This window comes from Sardina pilchardus, chromosome 1 (assembly GCF_963854185.1).
Source record: "Sardina pilchardus chromosome 1, fSarPil1.1, whole genome shotgun sequence".
In the NCBI taxonomy this organism is placed as follows: Eukaryota; Metazoa; Chordata; class Actinopteri; order Clupeiformes; family Clupeidae; genus Sardina; species Sardina pilchardus.
The window spans coordinates 25,858,380-25,885,879 of record NC_084994.1 but is presented as its reverse complement, the minus strand read 5'-3'; the positions used below and the strand labels follow the sequence as shown (position 1 = coordinate 25,885,879).

The following is a 27,500-nucleotide window of genomic DNA, read 5'->3' as shown; positions in this document are numbered from 1 at the left end:
TATTAGTCTGCCCTGTTCACCTGTAGTGTCTCTTCAGTTTAAACCATTATATTAGTCTGCCCTGTTCACCTGTAGTGTCTCTCCAGTGAGTTCAAACCTGTTAGGCCAACAAAATAAAGAATGATACTGGCTGCATATTCTGGTTCATGTACTGTATGAAGTGGTGTGGAACTCACAGGGCGGCAGTTCTCCCTGCAGGTCTGAATATCTCAAATCCTTCTCCTTTCAGACATCCTTACACCAGAAGACTTTGACAAGATTTGGGAAAGACTCTTGAAAGTTTGTCGTCGTTTGAGCAAAGCTTCAGTGAGGGACATTTGTTAAAAGACTCCAGTCTTTCAAGAATCTTTCCCAAATCTTGTCAAATTCTCCTGATGCATGCATGCATTTGTTTGAATCGGTCATGAGAAGTAAAAGTACAAGTTTTGCTTTTTTCACACTGTCTCAGGACCTCAGTTGGAGTTTGAATGTCTATAGGCTATTGATTAATGTTGTTAAAATGTTAAATTTGAAGTGTCCAGTATCCATGTATTTCACATGAAAATACCTCATCAGACTGTTTACCTTTAACAATCGATAAAAACGAATAAGGGCCAACGTTTACCCTTGCAAATTCGAACCCTCCTCTGATTGGTCTTCACTGCTGCTAAAATTACGTGCCTATAGGCAATTTTATTTCTCTCTCTCTTTCTCTCTCTCTTGACTGACTAATATCCGATCTGACTATTTTCTGAGAATGACAGGGGACCTGTCTCATGATTTTTGTAATCTAAATCACCCTCTCTCTCTGTCTATTGATTGATAAATTGATTGATTAGGATGGATTACCCTGTGTCCAGTCACGTGTCTCTGAAGGATGAGGAGTCCGTTACCGGTACTCAAGGACATCAAGTATTCAGTGCTGGGTGAGTACAACACACACACACACACACACACACACACACACACACACACACACGCACACGCGCACACACACACACACACACACACACACGGACTGTTAAAATATTGTCTGTGTTGTCAAGGTTGCCTCTTAGATTTAGACCTGAACAGAAAACAAGGTTTTCTCACAAAAGCAAAACATCTTCACTCGCAAAACTGGAAAATGCACTCAGACAGGCACACTACTTGTTATGGTTAGGGTAATGGGTATGGGTATTGGTATGGGTATGGTTTATGATTATGGGTGTGGTTATGATTAGGGTATGGGTTATGGGTATGGTTATTGTTATGGGTTATGGGTATGGGTTAGGGGTATGGTTATGGGTTAGGGTTATGGGTTGGGTTATGGGTTATGGGTTATGGGTTATGGGTTATGGGTTATGGGTTATGGGTTATGGGTATATGCTTGTGAGTTATGGCTATGGGTTTAGGGGTTATGGGATTTGGTTCTGGTTCTGGTCTGAAATGGGTCACCTGATTTGCTTGATTGTGAAAATGGAGCCAGAAGTGAGCACATGTCGGATGCCCTTTTTTAAAGATGGCGGCCGTCAGCTGGCATACTAACTTGGCTGAAGCTATAACCTCCACATCCTGCCCCCTGGGCAAATCATTGGGGCAGCTTGGGTCGACGATGAAGACCCTCTAGGGGCCGAGCAGGGGGCTGACTGGGTCCAGTCTGGCCCTGTCACAGCTTCTTACAGCATCTCAGTGAAACTCAAAGGCACTCAGACATACAGTACATACACCAATGAGGTCCACACACGTGTGCAGCAGCGAAGTGACGTTAACACGATGATAGAGTGAGGATGTGAGGAAATATGAGGCAGCACAACGAAGAAAAACGAGTCAGAGCAAGCAGTCAACACCATATGCATTGTAGTGGAGACGAGCACATGGTCAACTGAGCAAACAAGACTACTAGACTCCAAAAAACCCAAACCAGTGAAACTAGACAAACAGAATCAGTACATCAAACTGGAATGTTTGTGTGTGTATGTGTTTGTTTGTGTGTTTGTGTGTATGTGTTTGTTTTTGTGTTTGTATGTATGGTCATAATACTTCATTGGAGTTGGCTAAATAAATGCATTACTTCCTTTTCTTGCAGGTTAAGAATTCACAGACACTCCACATTCAGTGAACCCCTCTGTCCTGGGTTTAGGTTTGGATATTATGACTCCTCCGTGTCCCTGTGCCAGATCACATGACCTCCTAGCCCTGCAGGAGAGGAGAGCTTGCCACTGCTACATCATCTTTCCTCTGTTGTACTCTCTCCATTTGTGTGAGTGTTTCTGAAATACTGACTGAAAGACTGAATAGCAGGAAAACAGGTTTATCAGTGCAGTCCTGAGGCAGGAGAGACGCCCTGCATCACCTTTGCATCCAGAGCTCTGTCTGACCACACGCCACCTGAGGCTACAGTCTCCTGGGTACGCCACCTGGAGCACACGCCACCTGAGGCTACAGTCTCCTGGGTACAACACCTGGACCACACGCCACCTGAGGCTACAGTCTCCGAGCCCCTGGGTACAACACCTGGACCACACGCCACAGCACGACCACATGGCTTCTCCAGATGCAGGAGTAGGACGTTCCCCTCCATTCTGCTATTGGTTCCCCAGCTGAGGCGCAAATCAGGTCCATGGAATCCAGGCTGCCTAGCAGCGTGAGAGAAATCATGCCACCAGTCTGCAGCCCTGGCTGAGGTCCTGACGACTCCACTCTGCACAGCAGGGCCTCCACTACAGTAACTACTGATGATGATGATGATGATGATGATGATGATGATGATGACGATGGTGATGGTGATGATGATGATGATGATGATGATGACGATGATGAGCCTCCAGCAATCCCAAGCACATGCTTGTGGTGTGTTGGTGAGTTGGTGAGGAACTCACTCAAGCCCAGAGAGCAGAGAAGGGCTGACCCTCTCATGTGGACACATCTGCTGAAAATAAGGCACACACACACACACACACACACACACACACACACACACACACACAGTTACACTGCCTATCACAATAATAAGAAGATTGCCATACCTGCCCCCTCCTCCCGCTCCAGCAGAGTAGGAGTGTACCTGGGCTGGCCAGCAGGCACTCTGTCCTTCTACAGCGTCTCCTCTAACACACTCACCCACCTGCACACACTCCACTCCACATTCACTGAGCCCCTCTATCCTGGGTTTAATCTTTATGAAAACTCCTCAGTGTCCCTGTGCCAGATCACATGACCTCCAATCCTGTAGGAGGAGAGCCACAGACTCCTGTGTATATGTGTTCCTTCTACTTGTGTGTGTGTCTGTGTGTTTCTGAGCCCCTCTATCCTGGGTTTATGGTTTGGCCTGACTCCCCAGTGTCCCTGTGCCAGATCACATGACCTCCTAATCCTGCAGGAGAGGAGAGCCACACACTCCTGTTCATACACTCCTGTGTGTATGTGGTGTGAGAGTGGATGGGTTTTCTAAGGGCTGGCTGGGAGTATTAATCCATTTTAGTAATGATGGAGTATGTTGCTGCACAGACTTTTCAGATGCTGTTGAATTTCGTACAAAAAAAATTGAACTTGATCCTTGTACATTATGTTTTCTGAAGATTAAACAAATGAAGATGGAGTGAGAGTGGATGTGTTCTCTCAGGACTGGGAGTGTTAATCCACCATTATTTCCACATTCTGATTAGCCTGACGACGTCATACTCAATTCTTATCAGAATATGAGTCTGAAACTGCTACATTCAGCTGCGATTATGGGGCGTGATTCAACCGATACAGGGCGGGGGGGATAGCTCTGCACTCATTGGATAGACTAAACCAAACAGAACAAGTTATTGGCTGTCAGTATCTGCGAAATCTGAGACAGAAATATGTAGCAGGGTAGGCTATGGAAAACATCCTCCTTCGTTTTTAAAAATAATTCCTTCAAACTGTATGCAATGAACAGCTGGGGAAGTGTGTCGTTAACCCAACGAGCAAACAGATATTTTTAAACAAACGGGAACAACATCACCCAAACATGCTGTTTTAACTTGGTGAAAGTGAAACTGAAGTTTTCCCACATATCCTCGTTGGTCTAAGTGTTCAGAAATAGTTGTGTGAATCCGTGATAAAACCTCCGTTTCAATAGCTAAGATAAACGAAAGGCCAAACTGCATGAACAAATTATGCATTCATAGCCATAGCATTTCTGTTGCGATCAAAATCAACCTAAGCCAACATGGTCTCACACCCAACTCGTCGAACGAGGACGCATGCAGCCGTGAATGTCACTGCTGTTCATCTGTCAATCATCACGTAAAGCCCGCCCTGTGAAATGTGATTGGTCCGAACAGATCTGTATCTCGAATAGTAGCAGCTGAACGGAGCAGTGCCAGACCGAAGTTCCCTGCAGAAAAAGAATGGAGGCGGGGCTAAACTTCGGTCTGGCATCCAGGCTACATTCTGATATGACTGAGAGTGAAATGCTTTATCTGAATTTTATGATTGTTTTATATTTGAGTAATTGGTTCAAATGTATTTGATATGAGTACATAAAAAAGGGGAACAGAATGTTAATAAAAGAACATTTTCATAGTGAAATAAAAGTGTGTGTGTGTGTGTGTGTGTGTGTGTGTGTGTGTGTGTGTGTGTGTGTGTGTGTAGCATCATGTTCAGTTGTATGTGCATTCTCAGTGAGCAGATACTTGACCCACTTGACCTTGACCTAAACCTGTGGGCATCCAGGTGGGGGTGGAGAGGTTTGATCTCGCGCATCTACGGAGGAGGTGCCCTTGACCACCCAACCCCCACATGTATCCAGGCGCTGGATCCAGGGCTGCCCACTGCTCTGGATGTGTGTGTGTGTGTGTGTGTGTGTGTGTGTGTGTGTGTGTGTGTGCTGCCCACTGCTCCATGTGCTGTGTGTGTATGTGTGTGTGTGTGCTGCCCACTGCTCTGTGTGCTCCAGCCTCCGTGTGTGTATGTGCTGCCCACTGCTCCAAGTGTGTGTGTGTGTGTGTGTGTGTGAGTACAAATGTATCGGGGTGCTGCTGTGGGACTCACAGGTGGCCCAGACTCACCCACGTACAGCACAGATTCATCTGGAGACAAATCAGACTGTTAGCATCACACCAGTGGGTCTACATGTATATTCCATATGTGTCCCAAAAGCCCATTCATTCTTCAATAGAGACGTGTTTTGAAATGTCAATCGGCCTCCACGTTGTGCTGCAGGTGGGTGATGAAGAGCTTGGCACTAGTCCAGAGCCGTGAGTTGGGCTTCCTGGTGGCCCAGTCCCGGCACCTGTGGCTAACACTGTCCACTCAGAGAGACGCAGCAGCCCTCCGGTCCCTGCTGCCCTGCAGAGCAGCTCCAGCTCCTCCGTCAGCGCATCCCACTGGACTCGCCCACGTCACGTCACGTCACGTCGCCGCCCGACGACCAAGACTTGGTCCTCCCTCACCAGCCCAGCTGCGCTCGGAGCCCCACCCACCCAGCGCCTCCTCCCACGGCAACCAGGCCCAGGAACGGGTCACGCAGCAGTCCACAGCAACGCTCCAGCTGCTCCTCCAAGAGCTCTGTGCAGCAGTCGCAGCTTGAGGTGGCTTCCCACTCCAGCACCGGCGCAGGCTGCTCTCCCCGGACAGCTGTGCATGTCCAGTGCACGTCCACCTGGGGGGCACGCTCAGTGTTTCACCCCTGTGCCAGAGGCTGCTGGCTCTGCTTGCTGCAGCATCGGCAGCAGTGCCGCTTGGCCTGCTACACATGCACAAGCTCCAAGCCTGGCTCAACGCCCATCGTGTCCACCCAGTTGAGGGACAGACACAGGCAGCTCACAGTGGACAATCAGTGCTGGACGGCTGGGTGAACTGCAGGTGAGTTGTACACAGGTGTGTCCCCAGGCTGGGTAAACTGCAGGTGAGTTGTACACAGGTGTGTCCCCAGGCTGGGTGAACTGCAGGTGAGTTGTACACAGGTGTGCCCCCAGACTGGATGCACTGCAGGTGAGTTGTACACAGGTGTGTCCCCAGGCTGGGTGAACTGCAGGTGAGTTGTGTCCACTTAACGTCTCTCCATACGGTTGGGCAGCTGTGTATGAGGGCCGTATGTCCAGTGGCGTGTGGACAAAGACGTCTCCATGCCAAAGGTGACTCCATGTCAGTGTTGTGGAGCTCTACACTGTGTTTCTGGCCCTGAAACACATCCAGCCTCCCGGTCACAAAACGATTCAACTAGCATTGCACTGCTGACGTTGACTAGCATTTTAAATAGCTAGTTTCTGCCCTTTTTATGGGACAACGGGTCATATCGTTCTCCCGTTTATGCATCTCATTAACTTTCGCTTTTGCATCCACCACCCATCGTTGATGACGCATCCTTGGTTCGGTTCAGGACTGGTGTAAATGCGGGCTGGTTCACAGATAGCACCACGGTTCAAAGAATTCTGAACGGCACCAGCTCAACACCAGGTTCGTTTTGGTGGAAAAACGGCTGAGAGCTGAGAGGCACACATGGGGCTGGACACGAACTAAAACAAACTCACACACTCTCTTTGGCCCGCTTGGAGTTGAACTTTTGAGGCACTAAGGGTGCCTCAGCAAAACTCTTACTGCATGAAACAATGTAAACAAAGGCACACCTCTGAACAAACCACGTCCTGTCTGACAGCTCCCTGAAGCTGGTTGCAGTAAGATGTTTGCGTGAAAGCATGAAACTTTATATTCTCACCTCTATCTATTTAAAAGGTTTGCACCAAAAAAGTAGAAACAGCATCAATGTGGTCTTATTGAATATGGATCATAAAGACCAATCACAGTCACAGTAAATTTCAAACAAAATGTTTTGGCCATGAAACTGACTAAATGGAAAGATACATGAATACCAGTATCTAAAATTGTGAATGATGTTTCTTAAAGATAATATATATATGAAAATAATTGTAATTGTTTATGGAATAGCCATAGATCTAGCAATCTGTGACATATCTATGTCTACAATAAAGTGTATGCAGGCTACGTCATTAATAAAACTGGATGTTCTGGTCTAGCTTACCTCCTGAGGTTCTGTGATAAAGAATTTCTGTTAAGAGCACCTGCACACAGGTGAAAACGAAAGGATTAGCATATCAACTCAAGCCTGTAGTCCATTCTGGTGGAAAGACGAAGATACGATGGAAAACTGAACTATTGTGAGTAATTTCCTCTCGTGTATGAGTTTTTGTAGACACTAGACAGGCCACCTTTCTGGCTGACAGGACTTTTGTCACTAAGGTAGGTTAATCAAAAAGGGTGTAAATTGCTTTTCAACAGGCTGACAGACAGTTCTGCGTAACCTAATCGAACGAATTAGCAAAGGACTACTGCTTAAAAGTAAAAGTAATCAGGATGAATTAAGCTAGGTTGTAGGGCTAGCTTATATAGTATATCACATATCAACACAATCCAATCACAGATTAATAAGATGAAATGGTGTCACATCATGTTTGGTGTTGGCCTACTACACCTGTGTGTGTCTCTCTCTCTCTCTCTCTCTCTCTCTCTCTCTCTCTCTCTCTCTCTGTCTGTCTGTCTTCCTCCCTCTTTCTCTGTGCATCTCTCTCTGTTATTTTTTTTGGTGCCGGCCTACTGCACATATTTCCCTCTCTCTGTCTGTGTGTGTGCATCTCCCTCTTTCTCTGTTAGGCTTCATTTTAGCAAAGAACAATAAACCGTGACGTGTCTAGTGCCACACCTGTGTTATGAAGTCTAAGAGAAGGACAGTCGGTACACACTAGACCAGTTGGTCTTGTGTCTGGAGCTACCGTGACAGAGTACTCGTGCAATGTGGCCAGGTGAGTTTAGAGACTAAATAAAAATACCTGAGGGAGGAGCCGAGGTATCAGCAATAATTAACTTTATAAATTGGGTCCGTACGTACGTGCGAGCATCTGAATGTGTCAATGTATGACCCCAAATCAGAAAAAGTTGGAATATTGTGTAAAATGTGAAATAAAAACAGAATATAATAATTTGCAACTTTCAAAACCGCAGAGACAACAGACAACATATCAAATGTTGAAAATGACAAATCTGACTATTTCATGGAAAATATTCATTTTGAATTTGATACCAGCAACATGTTTTTAAAAAAGTTGGGACGGTGGTAACAAAATGCTGGAAAAGTGGTGTAATAAGAAAACAGATGGAGGAATGTTACTAGGGTAACTAATTAGGGTAACTGGCAACACGACTGGCAACATGTTTTTTGCACGATATGAAAAAGAGCAGCTCAGACAGGCAGGGTGTCCTACAATATAATAACAAAACAAAGCAACAAAAGATATACATTCCTGTTCCTCGCTTGTCTGTAAAACCCTGTTAACCTCAGCAGTCAAACAACAGACCAGTCTGACCAACCGTGGCCAGAACTGAGCTCTCCAATTAGCTGTAAACAAATTGAGAATCTTTTGTCAACACAATCTCTTCGTGATATGATGATTCCCATGCAGTCATACGGGTTATGCGTTAGGGCAGCCATCAAACATGTCAGACGTGATGAGGGTATTCATTACTCTGTGTAAACCTGTGTGCACAAATGATGAAACAATGTAAGTTTAATGCTTCTTTGAAATTGTCAGTACTCACTAGACTGGTTTGTCTTGTTTCTAGAGCTACCGTGGCAAAGTACGGGAGCAATGTGGTCAGGTGAGTTTTGAGACTAAGTAAAATGGGCGTGGCCTACTACCTGAGGGAGGAGCAGAAGTATCAGCAATAATCAACCCTAGATCAAAGATTTGATTTGGGCTATCCAACAAAATGTTGAGGTTGTCTACTAGTTTAATAAGATTAGATTGTGTTGGCATAACTCTAATATAAGCCTGGTGCCCTGCTGTCACTTTTGCACTTTTGCAGTAGAAGATATTAAAGAGTGAGTGTTAAATTAAAAACTGTGTAAGGCACAACATGGTGATATATATGCCTATAGGTTTGGTCATACTGTCTTCTGAAAGTGTGTAGAGCCAAGACACTACAGGTAAATAGGGTACACTTTTTAGCTAGCAGATATCACTCTTCCCCAGTTGATTACTTCCATTACAGTTTTTCTCAGTCGCTTTGGTACATCCTTGAGATGTGCATTTCTCAAAACTATTTGCAAAAGCCAGTTTCTTGCTCAAAATCCTTAGTCCATCTCTCAAAACCAAATATTTGTGTCAATGAACGTGTCAGTGCATCAGAATGTCAAGTCCTTGTGTCATCAAGTACGGATAAGACAGTCAAATGGCTTAGTCATGTTGTCAGTATAACAATGTACTCTGGAGGGATGTTCTGATGTAGACTATGGCTAAAATTTGTATGACATTTTTTGTAAATTGTAGGTTACACCTTAGTGTATGTGGGAGTTAGATCGACAATATTCACATTTGCGCTTTTTTTGTGTTTTTTTACTGTAATTTGTTGACAGACCCTATCATTGTGCTACAGAAAGGAAAAGACAGCACTAGTATAAAGGGGAAAAATTAAATATAGTAGAAATTTCACCATAGGACAATCTCGTTAGGGAAAACTGTAAATCCAGTGTTGTAGGAATTACAGTGCAGACTTCCTACACCTCCTGATGTTCCTGTCTTTTGGGCCACAAATTGTCATATGACAACATGTTCAACCATTTTGCATGTAAAGACTTACACTATGAACTAATGCCTAAATGTTGTGGGGGTGAGACTATTCAACAGAGACCCATACATTTTGATCAACATGACATAAGCAATTGATAATGTAGGAAAAACCAGAGAATTGTTCAGAATCATTTGCATGGATGTACTGTACTAAATTCGCAACTTGATCAAAGCAATGGAAAAACTGCTTTTTTGGCGTGCACAAGTGACACAATGATGTGAAGATTGAACAGGTAGTTTTGAGAAATTCAACTCTGATCTGAGAAATGTACCAAAGCAACTGAGAAAAACTGTAATACCTGTAAGAAAATGTAATGTTTAGACATGCAAATTAGGCATAATCCAATTAAATCTGTGCTAATTCGCATACATTTCAAAAGACAAAATATGAGCGTTGGATAAAGCCAGGTATATATGACGTTGGATAAAGCCAGGTAAATATGAGTGTTGGATAAAGCCAGGTGAGCGTTGGATAAAGCAGGTAAATATGAGGTTTGGATAAAGACAGGTAAAGCCAGGTTTGGCATGCCCTGAGGATGGTCGTCTGACTGAAAACTTGGCAAATAAATTGCAAAGGATTTAAGTGTGCAGACAGTTTATTTTGAGAACATCTCCGTTGAGAGAACATCTCTTCTCATAGCACTACTACAGACAATTGTACCCATTGATGCACTTATTACACTGATTGATGCTTACTGTGTTTTTTTTATTTGTTGCTAGAAGTGCTATTAAAAGCTTAAATGTTTTTAAAGGTCGGGTTGAAATGACGGTGAAATGACGGTGAAATGACGGTGGTTCTTTACCTTGCTGTGGTGCAGGTGCTTCAGACATGTTCATGTAGATCCCTCCACCCCCTGCAGCCAGACTTGTGGAACACTGCTGGCCTCCACCTGAGAGAGAGAGAGAGAGAGAGAGAGAGAGAGAGAGAGAGAGAGAGAGAGAGAGAGACAGGATAACTACCAGTGGACAATACATTATCCCTTACACAATAGTCCATTAAAATAATGTTTCTACCATATATTGGCTAGTTGTAGCCTAAAAATCCACACCCAAATCTAGACAGATTTAGGGTCTGACTCTGGGTATTAGTAATTAAAATGGCCCAACTCGAAAGTATGGAAAGGCATAAATTTAAAACACAAAGTCAAAGTTGAAGCTTATGCGAATGCACTCAGAGAACTGGCTAGATCGTGTGACTTTGGAGCATTTCAGTTTGATATGATATGTGTTGAGACTTGCATCAAGAAGAAGGGCTCACTGCAAAGAATGCTAACAGTAGAATTTTTTTTTTAAAGCTAGCACTATCTGATAATGAGAGTGATAGCCACGAGAACTTCAATAGGAGCAGCTGCGCACCACGCTGTGCTTACAAAAAGAAATGAAAAGGAAAGGACATGGGACAGAGGCAGATAAGAATTAAAGTGATCCTAGATGCCGATGAATGTGGAGATGGAACAGCTAAGTCAGTGCTGCATGTAGTTCACTATGCTTTCTTTGGTGATAAGAATCTGAAAAGACGTTCTGGCTGTAAAACCGTGTGTTCAATGTTTGTAGATGTTTAAGAAACGGCATCATCTGTGGAGAGACAATACCTCTGTTGAAAAAGAAAAAAAATCACAGTGATCCCCTACCAGTTCAGTATAGTGAAGCATGGTGCCCTGGTGAAAGAAATCACATCCCAGTTTCTAAGATGAGAGATTACAATTGAATTAACCTTGGGTACATAATTGGGTTGTCTTTAATTCATATTGGTGTTCACATCACATGAATATTTCACAGTTTGTCTTTTCATGGTTGTTTACAGTAATGTTGTGAGGATTCAAATGAAATGTGGTGCAATAGCTCCCTCTACTACAGGTTCTAACTCACCCTGTTTGAAGGAAGTGGGGAATGCACTCTTGCCTCCTACTGTAACTTCTAACTGTTTAATTCTTTCCTTCTCTGTACCCCTGTCTTCCCGTCTCTTATCTTTATTTGTCCTATCTATCCCCCCTGGTGCTGGGCTCAACATGGACAATGTCACAGCTCAACCCAGGCTTTGAGTGGAGGAAGGACCCTGCCACAGCAAGTAGGGGGTAATGTATTTCTTTCACTCCAATGTTTGTCCTTTTAATGAAAACAAGTAACATAACCCCCCTCTCTCTCTCTCTTTCTAGGTGTGAGGCCAGCAGGGCTGCATCTAGTTTATTTACATTTACATGTACACTTTTCTAGGTGTGAGGCCAGCAGGGCTGCATCTAGTTTATTTACATTTACGTGTACACTTTTCTAGGTGTGAGGCCAGCAGGGCTGCATCTAGTTTATTTACATTTACGTGTACACTTTTCTAGGTGTGAGGCCAGCAGGGCTGCATCTAGTTTATTTACATTTACGTGTACACTTTTCTAGGTGTGAGGCCAGCAGGGCTGCATCTAGTTTATTTACATTTACGTGTACACTTTTCTAGGTGTGAGGCCAGCAGGGCTGCATCTAGTTTATTTACATTTACGTGTACACTTTTCTAGGTGTGAGGCCAGCAGGGCTGCATCTAGTTTATTTACATTTACGTGTACACTTTTCTAGGTGTGAGGCCAGCAGGGCTGCATCTAGTTTATTTACATTTACGTGTACACTTTTCTAGGTGTGAGGCCAGCAGGGCTGCATCTAGTGTATTCACATTTACATGTACACTTTTCTAGGTGTGAGGCCAGCAGGGCTGCTGGGTTAAACATGGCCAATGTCACAGCTCAGCCTGGAGGGATGGAGAGCACCCTGGCACTGAGTGGAGGAGCAGCCCTGTCACAGCAAGGAGCAGGTAATGTCTGTCTTTGCTGATTTGAGAATATGCACTTTGTTTATTTCCCATTACCGTAATTTCCCAACTATTAGCTGAGGGCCCCGGCATTGATTTTACAACATTTCTTCAGCTGAGGTTAATACACGGGGCAGTTAAGATGGCATTCATATGGTTCTGTTTCTTTTATCTACCATAAAACAGTGTCCTGCAGCTTATGCACCATGTGTCTATTGCACAGGAAATAACTATTTGTTTTTAATTAATCATGGTATTACAGTATTGTATTTTGACATATTGAAAATAGATTATATAAAGCAGTGGTGTAAATAAATAAATGGTGCAACGAAGAGAAATGAATGAATTTGTGCAGTTTGTAACAGACTCTTAATCTGGATCTCACAGTAACAGCAGCCCTTAAGGAAGTGCTGAGGAAGACCCTGGGGGACCTTACGGATGCCGACTTCAAGACATTTAAGCATCGCCTACGAGACCAGGGTCAATTTGCATGGGGAGAGCTGGAGAAGGCTGACAGAGACGAAACCGTGGATTTGCTGGTGCAGACGTACCCCATGGAAGCTGGAGGCGTCATGGTGACCACCTTGCAGAAGATGAACCACAACCAGCTGGCTATAGACCTGGAGAGGAATCTGGCAACATGTAAGTATATCTTACAGTCGAGGATGAAGCTCCCATTTGTGCATGTGAAAAGAAGAACATTAATGAATTGTTTAGTTTTTCTGCTGTCTCTCTCGACTTACTTCCCGTTGGACTCTTTCTGTTCCATTTTATGTCCTTTTCCTAGCCTGGCAAGCCAAACTATACAGAAATGTATAGTGTGGGGTCGGACCATTCACAGAGCTGAAGCCTGTGGGTGGGATGAACAGTTGTCTTTCAAACTGCCTCTGCACGTAATAGGCCAGCATTTGTGACCAATCGTAGCCGGACGGCAAAAGAGCAAATACATCCTTCTTTAAAACTAATGACTTGAGTGCTTCTTTCTGCTCAACCTTCAAAGAAAAGCCCAAGTCTAACTCTTCCAAAGCCGATTCAAACAAGCGTGCTTCGTTAGCCTCATCCATCTTTTGTTTTTCTCTGTGGTTGTGCAACACGGTCTCACACCCAACTCATCGAACAAAGACGCATGGTCCAGCCCCCTGGCGTCAATATCGGAAGCCGAAGGTGTGCTAAGGCGGGCTCAAGGACTCCGCACACAGATAGAGCGTTCTGATTGGCTAGGCTGGCCTGGAGCCTAGTGCAGGCTTGGCCTCAACGGTGCGACCCTAGACCATCCAGCTAGGCAAAAATATTTTTGGTCGCTAGGGTGCGTCTAGATTTCTAGGCTATCCTTTTCCTGTTTCTTCTCTCAATCATCTCCTCTCTTCTGTCTTATCTGTCATTTTCATTATCTCTCTCTGTTGTTTTCAACCTCCTGCTTCATCTCTCTCTCTCTCTCTCTCTCTCTCTCTCTCTCCTAAGCTGGAGACCAGCAGAGTTCTGCAGGGGGTGGAGGGAGCAACATGTCTGGAGCACCTGCACCACAGCAAGGTAAAGAGCCACCGTCATTTCACCAGTGATATATTAACTGCAAGTCTTTGATAATGCACCTGTTCGTGCATGTGGGAAGAATCATTCATTTTTTTCTGCTGTCTCTTTCCCTCCCTCTTTCACATTTTCTTCTTACTTCCTGTGTGACTTTTTCTGTTCCATTTATCTTTAACTTTATCTGCATTTTCCCATTTTCACCATACTGTTTTTCTCTCTCTCTCTCTCTCTCTCTCTCTCTCTCTCTCTCCTAAGCTGGAGACCAGCAGAGTTCTGCAGTGGGTGGAGGGATCAACATGAACATGTCTGGAGCACCTGTGCCACAGCAAGGTAACACACACACACACACACACACACACACACACACACACACACACACACACACACACACACACACACACACACACACACACACACACACACACACACACACACACACACACACACAAAGAAGCTAGGCTAGCATGCAGTATCCTGAAAGTTGTCGGTTCAATTCCCAGCTTCCACCGTTGTGCACTTGTGCAAGGTACTTATCCCCAAGTTGCTCCGGGGACAATGTAATCCCTTGTATTATAGTTGAAGTCACTTTGGACAAAGAAGTTAAATGAAATGAAAAACATTGTATGGTTTGGGGGTCTCACTTGAAGAGAGTGAGAGTAATTTCCTGCACGAGGACCTGTAGATTAATGAGTGGATTGGAAGTATCATCATTTTCTGACCGTGCCACTGTCCGTAGGCTATTGTTTAGGCTAGTGGAAATTACTCTCATTACTCTCATGTTCCCTCTCATTTTCTCTCTCTCGCTTTTTCTCTCCTCTATCCCCTGAAGGATAATTCTGCATCATCTGTTCATCAACAATGTAGCTCTCACTAACTTCATGCAACGGGGAAGCAAAGGGCCATGATTAATTTGCGGGTCAGTACACAATGTACATAGTGCGAGTGTAGGGCATATACCCCTCTCATAGATACCTCATGCCTAAATGTTAGGTCATCATATATTATTTCCATGGCTGTGGGAGGGGCCATGAGGAGTGAAAGTGAAGGGCTATATAGAATATAGAATAGAACAGAATACCAACAGCAATATAATGCACTTTTTTAAATCACATCAGCAATCAAAACATTACTAAGAAAATACTGCATTTGCAACTAGATATTTATAACATTATGTTATTTTTGTTATCTTTAGGTTGTGGTGCAGCAAAGTCGATACTGAAACAGAAGCTCAAAAGGCACTTAAGAACCAAGTTTTCTGCCGTTCATCAAGACCATGAGGTTAAAAATCTTGACGATATCTATACTGACCTTTACATTGTTGAGGGCTGCACAGGTGGGGTCAACAGTACACACGAAGTGTCGACAATTAACATGAAACAAATTGGGAGAGGATCAAGTTTTGACAAGCACATTCAGTGGGATAACATGTTCACTGACAGGCAGATCACAAAACTTTTGACTTTGGGAATTGCTGGTGTGGGGAAAACTGTTGCAGTGCAGAAGTTTGTCATGGATTGGACTGAAGGAAAAACAAATAAAGACATTGACTTTGTTTTTGTTCTTCTGTTTCGAGAGCTGAACTTATTGAAAAAATCCTACACATTTCTTGAACTCCTCCTTGAATTCTACACTGAACTCAAAGATTTGAGAGATTTCCCTCAATTCACTGAATGCAAAATTATTTTTGTCCTCGATGGTCTGGACGAAAGCAGGCTCACCCTAGAATTTGAAAAGTGCATTAGTGAACTCAATGAGAAGACCTCTGTGGACGTCCTCATGACAAGTCTCATTAAGGGCAAGCTACTGAACTCTGCACACATCTGGGTTACAACCAGACCAGCAGCGGCCAGTCTGATCCCAGATGAGTGCTTCAACTTGGTGACAGAGGTGAGAGGATTCAATGATGACCAGAAAGATCAATTCTTTCAGAAGAACATAAACAATCCTGAGAAAGCTGATAAACTCATTACTCATGTCAAGAAGAATAGAAGCCTCCACATCATGTGTCACATACCAGTGTTCTGCAGGATTATAGCCAGTGTGGTAGATGCAATACTGGCAGATCAGAGCAAAGACGAACAAGCCAAAACCTTGACAGAAACATACACACAGTACTGTGCGTCTCAGATGAAACGAATGAATGATAAACACTTGGACAAGAAGAAGAAGATGAATGAAAAGAAAAAAGGGATGCTCCTTGTTAAGCTTGGGAAACTGGCATTCAACAATCTGGAGAAAGGCAATCTGATATTCTATGAGAAAGACTTTCAAGATTGTGGTATTGATGTCAAGTCTGGATCATTACAGGCTGGAGTTTGTACAGAAATTTTCAAAGAGGAGTATGCTGTAGCTGAAGAGAAAATATTCAGCTTTGTGCACTTAAGTGTGCAGGAGTTCTTGGCAGCTCTTTATGTTCTGCACAAAAATGCAACTTGTTATTTGAGAAACCGCATCCCTGACACATGGAGGAAGACGGACCACTGGCTGTATTCACCCTCAAGGTTTGACCTTTACCAGATTGCTGTGGACAAGGCCCTGCAGAGCCAGAATGGACATTTGGATCTTTTTGTCCGCTTCGTCCTTGGCCTGGCTCCAATGTTGGAGCCTCAAATCAGGTTCCCCCTGAATAAGCTGTTGCCACAGTTAGCAATCAGAGAAACAAGCATCGAGAACACAGTTCAATACATAAAAGAATTGATCAAGAGAGACTACCCACCAGAACGGACCATCAACCTCTTCCACTGTTTGAATGAGCTTGGGGACAACTCACTGGTTGAGGAGATCAATGGGTAATGACCACAATCCATTTTCTATTTGAAGGTTTTGGCAAAGAGCATAAGTTTGTGATAAATAAATAAATAAATAAAATAAATAAATTTGTGAGCGCTACAACAGTTACCTTCCACACTAATCAATAGAACTGGCTACACCAGACGCGAGAGTGGTCTGAACTTTCTAAAAATGAGAAAGTTCAAATAACAATTTGTATTTTAAAAAAGATTTGTATGCTCTGCTAATTAAATACTTCAGGCTACCAGGATTAATATATTAAGTCTGGATTAATGCATAGACCTGTAAGTGTTCAGTTGAGTAAAATGTTTATTATTTTGATGAATATGGAAGACCCATAGGGAGGGGTTTTAAAAGGCGAAAAATCAGTAGGCTACTATTCAATCTTCATTTTAATGTTGATTCACAAAATTCTAAAATTAATATTCTAATTACCTGCAGTCCTATTCCTTTGTCCGTGGAAGTGTGAATAAATAGTCAATTATATTGGGGTAAAGTCTCAATAACATACCATTATAGATGGTCCGGTCCCTTGTACAATGTAGGCCTACAGCAATATTTTCTGAGAATCTAATTCATATCCAAACAATCCATAGACTATGAATACTTATGGTATCAAGTATCAACTTCATCTCTCAGATTCAGAATATATTTCATGTGTGTAGGCCTACCTAGCACATTTCTGAATAATGTTCTGAATATTGTTTACCTATGTATAATTGACGTGTTGTCTTAAATGATACCCAGGTACATAAACTCAGCAGACGAGAATAAGAATCTGACTCCAGCCCAGTGTTCAGCTCTGGCTTATCTGCTGCTCATGTCAGCTACAGACATGGAGGAGTTTGATCTGAAGAAATACCTGAGATCAGAGGAAGGGCTCCACAGAATGCTCCCTGTAGTGACGGTCTCAAAGAGAGTTTGGTGGGTAAACCTGTGTTAACATTAATGATGTAGGACCTTAACCAACTGGCTAAGATGTTCATTTCTCAGCACTGGGTGTTGTTCAGGGTGTATGAATATCAATGAAAGTATTCCAATTGTAATAGTATACCAGTGACATGCAGTAGGTGGACAAGCAGAACCAACCTTAACTTTTAAACAGGCCAAATCAGTGTCCTCTCCCTAAAGAAAGCTGTAAAGTAATGGCATCTACAGTACCCTAAAAGGGACACCTGCATTAGCTGTCTTTACATATGTTTTTTAACAGGCTGAATCAGTGTCAACTCACTAAACCAAGCGGTAAACTGTTAGCATCAGTGCTACAAAGGACACCTTCCCATCTGAGAGAACTGGACATGAGTGACAATGACCTTCAGGATAAAGGAGTGGACCCGCTTTTTGAAGCACTTGGAGATCCACAGTGCAAGCTGGAGATACTGAGGTCAGTTATGAGCCATATACGATATGATAAACGTAATAGCTGATAGACATAATAGTAATTCAGTTTATATGAAACAGACGAAACAAAAACAGGAAAGAGGCACAGAGAACACTGCATCAGTTGTGTTTATGTACAGAAGTGTTCTACTTTGTATACGTGAACTAATAAGAAGAATTGGTATATATCTACTGTTAGTAAAAGTGTTTAGGTAACACTTTCTGTGAAGATCATAGTCATTTATAATTATTTATGCACAATATAATGTCATCGTAAATCATTAGAATAATTTGTATGATCATTTCCCAACAAGAATGCATGAGACTCAGTGTTCAAAATTAAAAATGATTCTAAGCTACAGTATAACTTCCTTCTGTGAAATCAATAATGGCCTGTTCAGACAACACGTTTTTTTTTTTGTCTTTCACAATTATTGTGTAGTTTGTACACAGGCCATAGGGAATGTTTCCGCGTTATTATTCACCAAAAGTTTTCAGAATAATCAAAATGTCAAAACTCTTACCGATTAGCCTACAAATATTCACATACTGTATTATGCACCTAATTTACCAACTGGAATTTAGTAAAACATTCATTTCTTACGGCTAAAACACCTCAGCCAACATGTCACAATTATGCCAAGTGGTTTTCTCAATGCAGTCAGTGAGCTCCCTCTTCTGTTGGACAGAAGGAGGGAAAAACGTACCCGTCCCCCCAAACCTGCAGTATTTGTAGCTGCCTCCAACACATGTGTAGCCGTGGTGTACTGGTTAGGGCACCGGGCTTGTAACCGGAGGGTTGCCGGTTCGATCCCCGACCAGTCCACCATGGCTGAAGTGCCCTTGAGCAAGGCACCTAACCCCTCACTGCTCCCCGAGCGCCGCTGGTTGGGCAGGCAGCTCACTGCTCTGGGTTGTGTGATTCACCTCACTGTGTGTTCACTGTGTGCTGTGTGTTCACTAATTCGGTTAAATTGGGTTAAATGCAGAGAACTGAATTTCCCTCACGGGATCAAAAAAGTATATATTCTATTCTATTCTTCTATTCATGTGAATCACAACAATACTCCAGTGCTCTGATTTTGCAGCCAAAGGAGAGATTTGTGATCTTAGCCAAGCCGAGGGGGCAAACGTCCTCTTTACAGAGCAACCAGACAAGAAAAAAGCCCTTTAACCCTTACTGGAGGTAGCTTATTTTCCAAGAATAAAAATGAAAAATAAGAAATAAAAGTGAATTAGAGACAGGTTATAAGAAAAAGCAGAAGAAAATAATCCAATGATCAATGAACAGACTCCAAAACCAAAAGGGGTCCAGATGCACATACTTTTGCTTTCCCTCGCAATACTTTTTGCGTTTCCTCGCAATAACTTTTGCGTTCCCTCGCAATATTTTTTGCGTTCCCTCGCAATACTGTAACTTGTATGTGTTCCTGTCAACTTGGGCTCTGTACATTAGCCTACCATACAGGTTTACATGGACTGCAGTTCATCTCATGGATAATCTGGACATTATTGTCCAGATTACATGCCCTGTTACATGCCTCTCTCTCCCACTCCAATCTCACACACACACCCTCGCTCCCTCTCTACCCCTCCCACTCCGCAAACGGAACATGCGGCTTAAAGGGCATACACCTAGGCTACAAGTTATTGCGAGGGAACGCAAAAGTTGTTGTGATGGAACGCAATTGTATTGCGAGGTAACGCAAAAAGTATTGTGAGGGAATGCAAAAGTATTGCGAGGGAACTTAAAAAGTATTGCGAAGGAACGCAAAAAGTGTTGCGAGGGAACGCAAAAAGTATTGCGAAGGAATGCAAAAAGTATTGCGAGGGAACGCAAAAGTATGGCGAGGGAACGCAAAAGTATGGCGAGGGAACGCAAAAGTGCACAAAATATTCACCCATCTGACCCTTCCCGGGCTCCGTAGCTTTCAGACTGTCAGGTGATCTGACCGTGCTATGACCCCAACAGTATACTTGTCTGCAGTATATATTGTCTGCAACAGTTACCCTTGTTTTCTGTGTATTGCTCCCTTACAGTATTTCTGAGTATGGTATGTTTTTCTGATTTCTGTCTGGTGCTAAGCTTGTCGAACGGTCTACCCACAAGTGTTCACACAAGCATGATTTAATTTCTTATATTCAAACATAATTATACTTTATGAATAGGCATATGTCAGTGATGATGTTAATACAAAATATGATCAGTGTTCCATTCTGTTGAAAAGAGTCTGAGAGCAAATGCTGTTATGCCTGCATCTGCATTCTCATAAGCATGGTTGATGCTAGGTGGAGAATATCATACGAGCTCTTCTTTTTTTACTTATTTCTGTTGTGTCCTCACTGTATGGCTTATGAGATACAAAAAGTCTCATTCCATTACAGTTCATCATCTGTTTCTGTGAACAGGTCAAGGTGATAGATAGATCCTGAGTATTTTTGTAACTTGTGTTAACACCTTAGATACAAGCACAGCAGCTGATCAAGCACACTTTGCTGCTCCTCAGGGGCATAAACTGGACGTGTCAGCATGGGGTGTGTCTGGAAGGACAGATCGTGCCTTTGGATTATTAATCTACACACACAGTTTATGAACTTGTTCCCTTTGTTCACTGATCCATGTGCATGGTTCTGTTTTGTAATCTGTATCAGGGCGGTTATTGAACAGGGTTTGGCTCCTCATTGGTGTTATGTACTTTGATGGGCATTCTCTATTTTTTCTAACATATTAATGGTGCTTTACAGACTTGTTGGCTGTGGACTCACTGAGAAGTCTGGAGGTGTTTTGGCCTTTGCCCTGCAGTCAGTAAACTCCCACTTGAGAGAGCTGGACTTGAGTAAGAATGCTCTGGGGGATTGTGGAGGAAAGCTGGGCTCTGGAACGCTGAATCCACACTGTACGATGGAGACACTCAGGTTGGTATTACTAGGTGAAAACCATCATCCATCTTGTAAGCTTGTTACCTGATTTCTTTCTCTACTCTGTTTTACAGGCGTTACAAGTTCCCGACATCTTTAAACTACTTGTGTGTTACACACTTTCCTCCTTGTTTGGTGTTGTTAACAGTACCAGGAGAACTAAATCACACTGTTTTGCCTTTACAGACTTGCTGGTTGTAAACTGTCAGAGAAACCCTGTGAGGTTGTAGCCTCTGCTGTGCAGCACATGGTCTCCCTGACAGAACTGGACCTGAGTGACAATCACATGAACATCACTGGAATTCAGCTTCTGAATGCAGGGATGTGTAGCCCCAACTGTAAACTGCAGAAATTAAGGTTGGTGTTTGACTTTCTTTTCATTTTGTCTATGAGATGAACATTATTCATTCCCAAAATGTATGTTCTTCAAAGTCCAAAGTGACTTACATACAAGGGATTACACTGTCCTCGGAGCAACTTGGGGTTAAGTGCCTTGCTCAAGGGCCCAATGATGTAAGCCGGGAATTGAACCAACAACTTTCAGGCTACTACATGTACATGCTAGCCAAGCTCCTTAACCACTACACTACCACTTCCCAACAGCATTGGACCGGGTTTCCATGTAACTCAAGAACCGTTGTGCCCAAGATGAAGATATTATTGTGGAATGATGGTCTCAAGCAGCACCATAAACCTAGCCCATAAACACTAATTTGTGGTGTAGTGCCTCCCAGTCAAAAATGTAAATACAAAAATGTATTGCTTAAATCATCAATGTCTTGTGATGCCACACAAAAGATGACATCACCACAACAACCTCTGGACACGCCCTGTTTTGGGAAGACCTGCCCATGGGGGGGCACTATTCAAGAACATCTATCTCTCAGGAACATCTGAACCATGATTTTGAAATGCGGTGCACACTTGGCCACATTTGCTCACATTTCCTGATGTTTAATTTGGCTCACTCTACGCAATAGCCAATCAATTTTGCAGAAATATTGTGATAATATTCTGTAATTATGGAATATCTGAATAGTTCAAATGCAAAAGGCTCTTAATGCCACCTCTGTAAAAAAACAGATGACGATGGGGATTGAATGCCCTACTACACACATAGTAGACGTTTGTAGGCAAAAACCTAGGAGCCTGTTAAAAAAAATGCGTATTTAAAGAAGTGGTCTGCCGGATTTAGAGGGGTTTGCATTCTGAACTCTTCATCATATTCTTCTGGAGTTATGAGTTACCTGCCTCCACAGCCCGTCTAGATGCCGACAGAGGGAAAGACTGCTGTGTGGCACATATATAGTTTGTATTTGCTGTCTGTGGCAGGCTCTCTTCTTGCATGTCCACAGTAGCAGAAACATCAGCTGGACAGAATGACCGCTATCAGGCAGTGGCCAAAGCCTTTCCTGCCACAGTCCATCTCACAGTTATGTCATAATGGGGTTTGTGCAGGAGGACAGACTGTCCCCCTTGGATTATTAATCCACACACACAATTTATGAATCTGTTCCCTTTTTTTACTTATCCATGTTCATGGTTCCCAACATGTTCCCTGTTTCTGAGTTCTGTTTTGTAATCTGTAACGTTGATGGGCATTCCCCTACTCATTTTAACATATTGATTGTGCTTTACAGACTTGTTGGCTGTGGACTCACTGAGAAATCTGGCAATATTTTGGCCTTTGCCCTGCAGTCAGTAAACTCCCACCTGAGACAGCTGGACCTGAGTAAGAATACTCTGGGGGATTGTGGAGGAAAGCTGGGCTCTGGAACGCTGAATCCGTACTGTAAGATGGAAACACTCAGGTTGGTATTACTACAATCTTTTGAGATGGAACATTAATCTGGGGAGTCTGCGCTTTATTTCTACTGCACAAGAGGAGTGATCAATGGGCATAGTTCAAATGACTAGTTTGTGATTGGACCCAGAAGATGTGAACAGGAAGCAGGAGAGATACTGTAGATGTACATGTTTTCAGTCTGAGCTGCAGGACGAAATCCAAATCGCTGTCAGATCTGGCAGGTTTACCCAGCCGAGTTAACACCACCAGGAGAGTTAAATCACACTGTATTACCTTTACAGACTTGCTGGTTGTAAACTGTCAGAGAAACCCTGTGAGGTTGTAGCCTCTGCTGTGCAGCACGTGGTGTCTCTGACAGAGCTGGACCTGAGTGGCAATCACATGAACATCACTGCAGTTCAGCTTCTGGATGCAGGGATATGCAGCCCTAGCTGTGAACTGCAGACATTAAGGTTGGTGTTTGACTCTCTTCCCATTTTGTGATTTTTTGTTCATCTCCTCTCCTCTTATCCCCTTAGTAGTGTTGCTTTAGACCTGGTTTCTACTATATCATCATCATCATCATCATCATCATTTTATTTGTCAGACTCAAGGTCCATAGAAGAACACACAAACAGCCCTACATGAAAAACAAACAAACACCAAAAAAAGAAAAAAAAAAAACAACTTCCCCCACACATTTTCATAAAAGACATTCATACCAGTACCCCCACATTGGTGACTGGTAACGAATTGTACTATATCTGGGATTGGTCAGCAATATAACAATGTAATTCTGTGACATATTCAGGCTACAGATAAATTTATACATCAGGTTCCTCAACAATGCTCTGAAGGTTCTGACACCTGCATTACAAAACAGGCCACTAGCACTACAGCTCCTAGGCTTCTTCAGTAATATCCTAAAGCAGTCATTATAAGCAACCTGTAGCCTCTGTAGACTGGCCTTTTTAAACTTTGCCCATAGGGCTGCAGTGTATAGTGGAGTACAGTATGCTTTAAAAAGCTGAATTTTTACTTTGTCAGAGCACATTTGGAATTTCCTTTTCAAAATATTAGCTTGGACATATAGCATGCGACACTGTCTATATATGTCATCATCATCAGACATCTGATCTGTGATGTAGTGACCCAGGTATTTTGTTTTCTTACAGACTCCCAACACTTGTCCTGACAGATAGAAATCTGGAAAACACAGCTCTTTGTCCCCTTTAGTTCTACATATCACAACAACACTTTTTTTTGCATTGTATTGCACATCATATTTCATCCCATAGTCAGAACAAATGTTCAGTAATTGCTGAAAACCAGCGCTATATGTGGGGCAGTTATATTATTTTCCTCTCTCACTCTTACTAAATTGGAAACATGACACATTAACTTTTTATACTTTTTTGCCTCTCTTGCAGACTTGCTGACTGTAAGCTAACAGAGAAGTCCTGTGAGATTGTGGCCTTAGCTCTGCAGTCTGCAAACTCCCCCTTAAGAGAGCTGGACCTGAGTCAGAATGACCTGCAGGAGTCAGGAGAAAAGCTGCTCTCTGCTCTACAGAGTCCAAAGTGCAAACTGGAGACACTGAGGTTGAATAAATATACTTCTTCAGCGATGTATTGCATTTTGATGTTTTATTCTGACCTTTTTCTTAATCATCATGTCAGTTGTACTTTAAGAGAACATTTTGGATGGAATAAGTTGATGGTCAAGATTGTTATTTTATTAAAAGCTTATTATTGTATAGCAAAACATAAGAGTTTATGAACCTGTTCCCTTTGTTTCCTAATCCATGTTCATGGTTCCCAACATGTCCCCTGTTTCTGAGTTATGTTTTGTAATCTGTAACATGGTTATTGAACAGGGTTTGGCTCCCCATTGGTGTTATGTACTTTGATGGGCATTCCCCTACTTATTCTAACATATTGATTGTGCTTTACAGACTTGTTGGCTGTGGACTCACTGAGAAGTCTGGAGGTATTGTGGCCTTTGCCCTGCAGTCAGTAAACTCCCACCTGAGAGATTTGGACTTGAGTAAGAATACTCTGGGGGATTGTGGAGGAAAACTGGGCTCTGAAGCACTGAATCCGCACTGTAAGATGGAGACACTCAGGTTGGTATTACTGAGTGAAAACCATCATCCATCTTGTAAAAACTTATGTTACCTAATCTCTTTCTCGACTCATATTGTTGCCAATAATAAGAAGCATGTTGTCTACACTATTTTTCTCTTTTGCAGACTTGCTGGTTGTAAACTGACAGAGGAATCCTGTGAGGTTGTAGCATCTGCTGTGCAGCACATGGTCTCCCTGACAGAACTGGACCTGAGTGACAATCACATGAACATCACTGCAGTTCAGCTTCTGAGTGCTGGGATAAGTCACTCCAACTGTAAACTGCAGATATTAAGGTTGGGTTTTGACTTTCTTTTGGTTTTAATCTTGTACCTGAAGTGTGTCATTCAGATTTGGGCTGTTTATTTGCTACACTGTGAAGGCATTGTAGATACGGTAAGGGACTAGTGTGTTGAAGACCAGACTAAGGGGGTACTCACACTGGGCACGGTTCACTTGTACTGTGCTGGACTACGGTTCTCTCCTGTTCTTGGGCCGCACTCAAACTGCATTATCAAACTGTACCCAGACACGGTTGAGCTGCTGTGCTCTAAAATCTTTGCATAGGCTTACAGGCGCATAGGCGATCACAAACTGGACTGTGGGTCAAGCATACTCGAGTATGGTACGGATGGCATAGTACACCTTAAGCAGATGAAGTTTTCTCTCCCACTTTCCTGGTATGGGCTGAGTTTAGATGCCACACAGGTACAGTAAGGGTAAGGGGCTAGTGTGTTGAAGCCACATTCTCCTGGTATGAGATGATTATTTGATACACAGCTAAATACTCTGATGCTTTGGTAAGGGGGCTCCTGTGTTCAAAGCCAGACACATTCATGTCCAGAATGCAGGGCACCTCGTCTTACACAATTTAGATGTTTTCCTACATGTTTTCTCTGTTATGTTCCTGGTGTGCTGAGTGAAACTACACAATGTAGAAAGGAACCAGAATAGTGTTCATATTCATAAATATGTCAGAGGTATATTTTTGATAGCTGCGTTCTTGATAGCTTGAGTTCAAAGTGTAGACGAGGAAAAAAGAGTTCATTGCTGATGATGGTCAGAATCAAGTTTTATTTTTTGTGTTTGCACTGTTCTGTTAAGACTGTAAGCTGACATGACTTTGATTAATATTTCCATACCATCATTAATATGGTCATCACCAAAAATCATGACATATTGTGGTATAGTTGTAAGTCTGTATTGCCCATCCCTAATCCTAACATTATTAATTGAAATGGACTTTAACAACATTGTGATTATACACATGGTTAAATTAAATGACATCATTCCTATCTGCCTTTTGCACTCTGTCTTTGTCACTCTGTGCAGACTTGCTGGTTGTAAACTGCCAGAGGAATCCTGTGAGGTTGTAGCCTCTGCTGTGCAGCACATGGTCTCCCTGACAGAACTGGATCTGAGTGGCAATCACTTAAACATCGCTGGAGTTCATCTTTCAAGTGCATTGAAAGGTGACATCGACTGTAAGCTACAGATATTGAGGTTTGTGTTTGACTTTCCTTTTTTTCTCCTCAGGCTTTTAAACAGTGTATTTAAAGGACTTATTGGTCTAATAACAGTCTACTTACCAGTACATATGGGTGAGAAGTGTGTTGAGTGTTAATGCAATTTCATCAGTTTCATTATTTGTTTAGAGTTGGATGACTAATGGGGTCTATGATGTACTCTGAACCATCTGCGCCTGCTAAGTCACTGACAACAAGGCTTTGTGTGGCTTGCTCTTATAACACAACTTTATTGTGTAGCCATTTAAAACATTCAAGTTGGTGAAGACTATTGTCTACTAATGATGGTAGAATTTACTTCTGCTACAACATGAATAGATTTATTTTATTCTAAAACTGTTGAAATAAGAACATTTCACATGCTGCTGACGATCACAGAGTGGAGCACTATGTTCTGATATTCTGATTCTCTCTCTCCCTCTCCCTCTCTCTCTCTCTCTCTCTCTCTCTTTCTCTCTCCTTTAAAGACATGCCCGTGGAGAACTGAGAAAATGTAAGTGTTGATCTACTGTTGAGTGTTGTACTGTTATGCTAATGATGTTGAAGTGTTCTTTATTGAGCAGCTACAGTATGTCACTGTGGCGTAGGCCACCACTGTATGTGAAAGGCCTTTAGAGCATGTGTCTGTGGCGTCCTGCAGAAACACACTGAATCATAGTGACAGAGAGAGAACAGAGACAGACGGACATGTTGGCATGTTACAGTAGCCAGACATCAGAGGGATGGCAGACAAAGAAAGAAGGAGAACTAGTACGGCATGACACATGAGAGGCCCCTGAGAACAGAGACAGATTAACATGTGGAGAGTCTCAAGTTAGAGTGGAAGAAAAGAATAGAATGAGAAGATAGAGAAGAAAGCAATGTTTTTGTTGGATTATTAATGGATTATTATTTCAATGGGAAATTTGAGCGTCAGCGTCAGTTCTGGCAGGCAAGTAGTCAAGACGCTGCTAACCGCTGTGGGCGTCAGCACATCAGCTGGTCAACTCCCCTCGCTTCTAAATGGCTACATCCAAACAGGGCGCCTTATTTAAAGCTGCTTAGTTGTTCCTAACGCTTGCTGCTCGCTTTATGCAACCC

The 27,500-nt window shown here is 42.9% G+C and overlaps 1 protein-coding gene across 6 annotated transcripts in view; it reads left to right on the top strand.

Moving 5' to 3' along the window:
* The window catches only part of LOC134086938 (NACHT, LRR and PYD domains-containing protein 12-like), a 176,458-nt gene that overhangs the window by 142,573 nt on the left and 6,385 nt on the right, over positions 1–27,500 (top strand). Inside the window, exons 1-20 of one of the 6 annotated variants that reach the window (XM_062540156.1) lie at positions 7,045–7,109; positions 7,603–7,751; positions 8,569–8,604; positions 11,601–11,650; positions 12,254–12,369; positions 12,754–13,008; positions 13,828–13,896; positions 14,149–14,223; positions 15,086–16,682; positions 17,431–17,607; positions 17,894–18,067; positions 20,809–20,979; positions 21,169–21,339; positions 22,623–22,793; positions 23,071–23,241; positions 24,199–24,369; positions 24,723–24,893; positions 25,020–25,190; positions 26,227–26,397; positions 26,888–26,913. In XM_062540156.1, the coding sequence (XP_062396140.1) occupies positions 12,285–12,369; positions 12,754–13,008; positions 13,828–13,896; positions 14,149–14,223; positions 15,086–16,682; positions 17,431–17,607; positions 17,894–18,067; positions 20,809–20,979; positions 21,169–21,339; positions 22,623–22,793; positions 23,071–23,241; positions 24,199–24,369; positions 24,723–24,893; positions 25,020–25,190; positions 26,227–26,397; positions 26,888–26,913 (3,826 nt within the window). In that variant the 5' untranslated portion in view covers positions 7,045–7,109; positions 7,603–7,751; positions 8,569–8,604; positions 11,601–11,650; positions 12,254–12,284. Of the gene's footprint in view, positions 1–7,044; positions 7,110–7,281; positions 7,752–8,568; positions 8,605–8,643; positions 11,651–12,253; positions 12,370–12,753; positions 13,009–13,827; positions 13,897–14,148; positions 14,224–15,085; positions 16,683–17,430; positions 17,608–17,893; positions 18,068–20,808; positions 20,980–21,168; positions 21,340–22,622; positions 22,794–23,070; positions 23,242–24,198; positions 24,370–24,722; positions 24,894–25,019; positions 25,191–26,226; positions 26,398–26,887; positions 26,914–27,500 lie in introns of those variants that run through there. The other 5 variants (XM_062540149.1, XM_062540163.1, XM_062540170.1 and 2 more) reach the window with 5 other exon arrangements.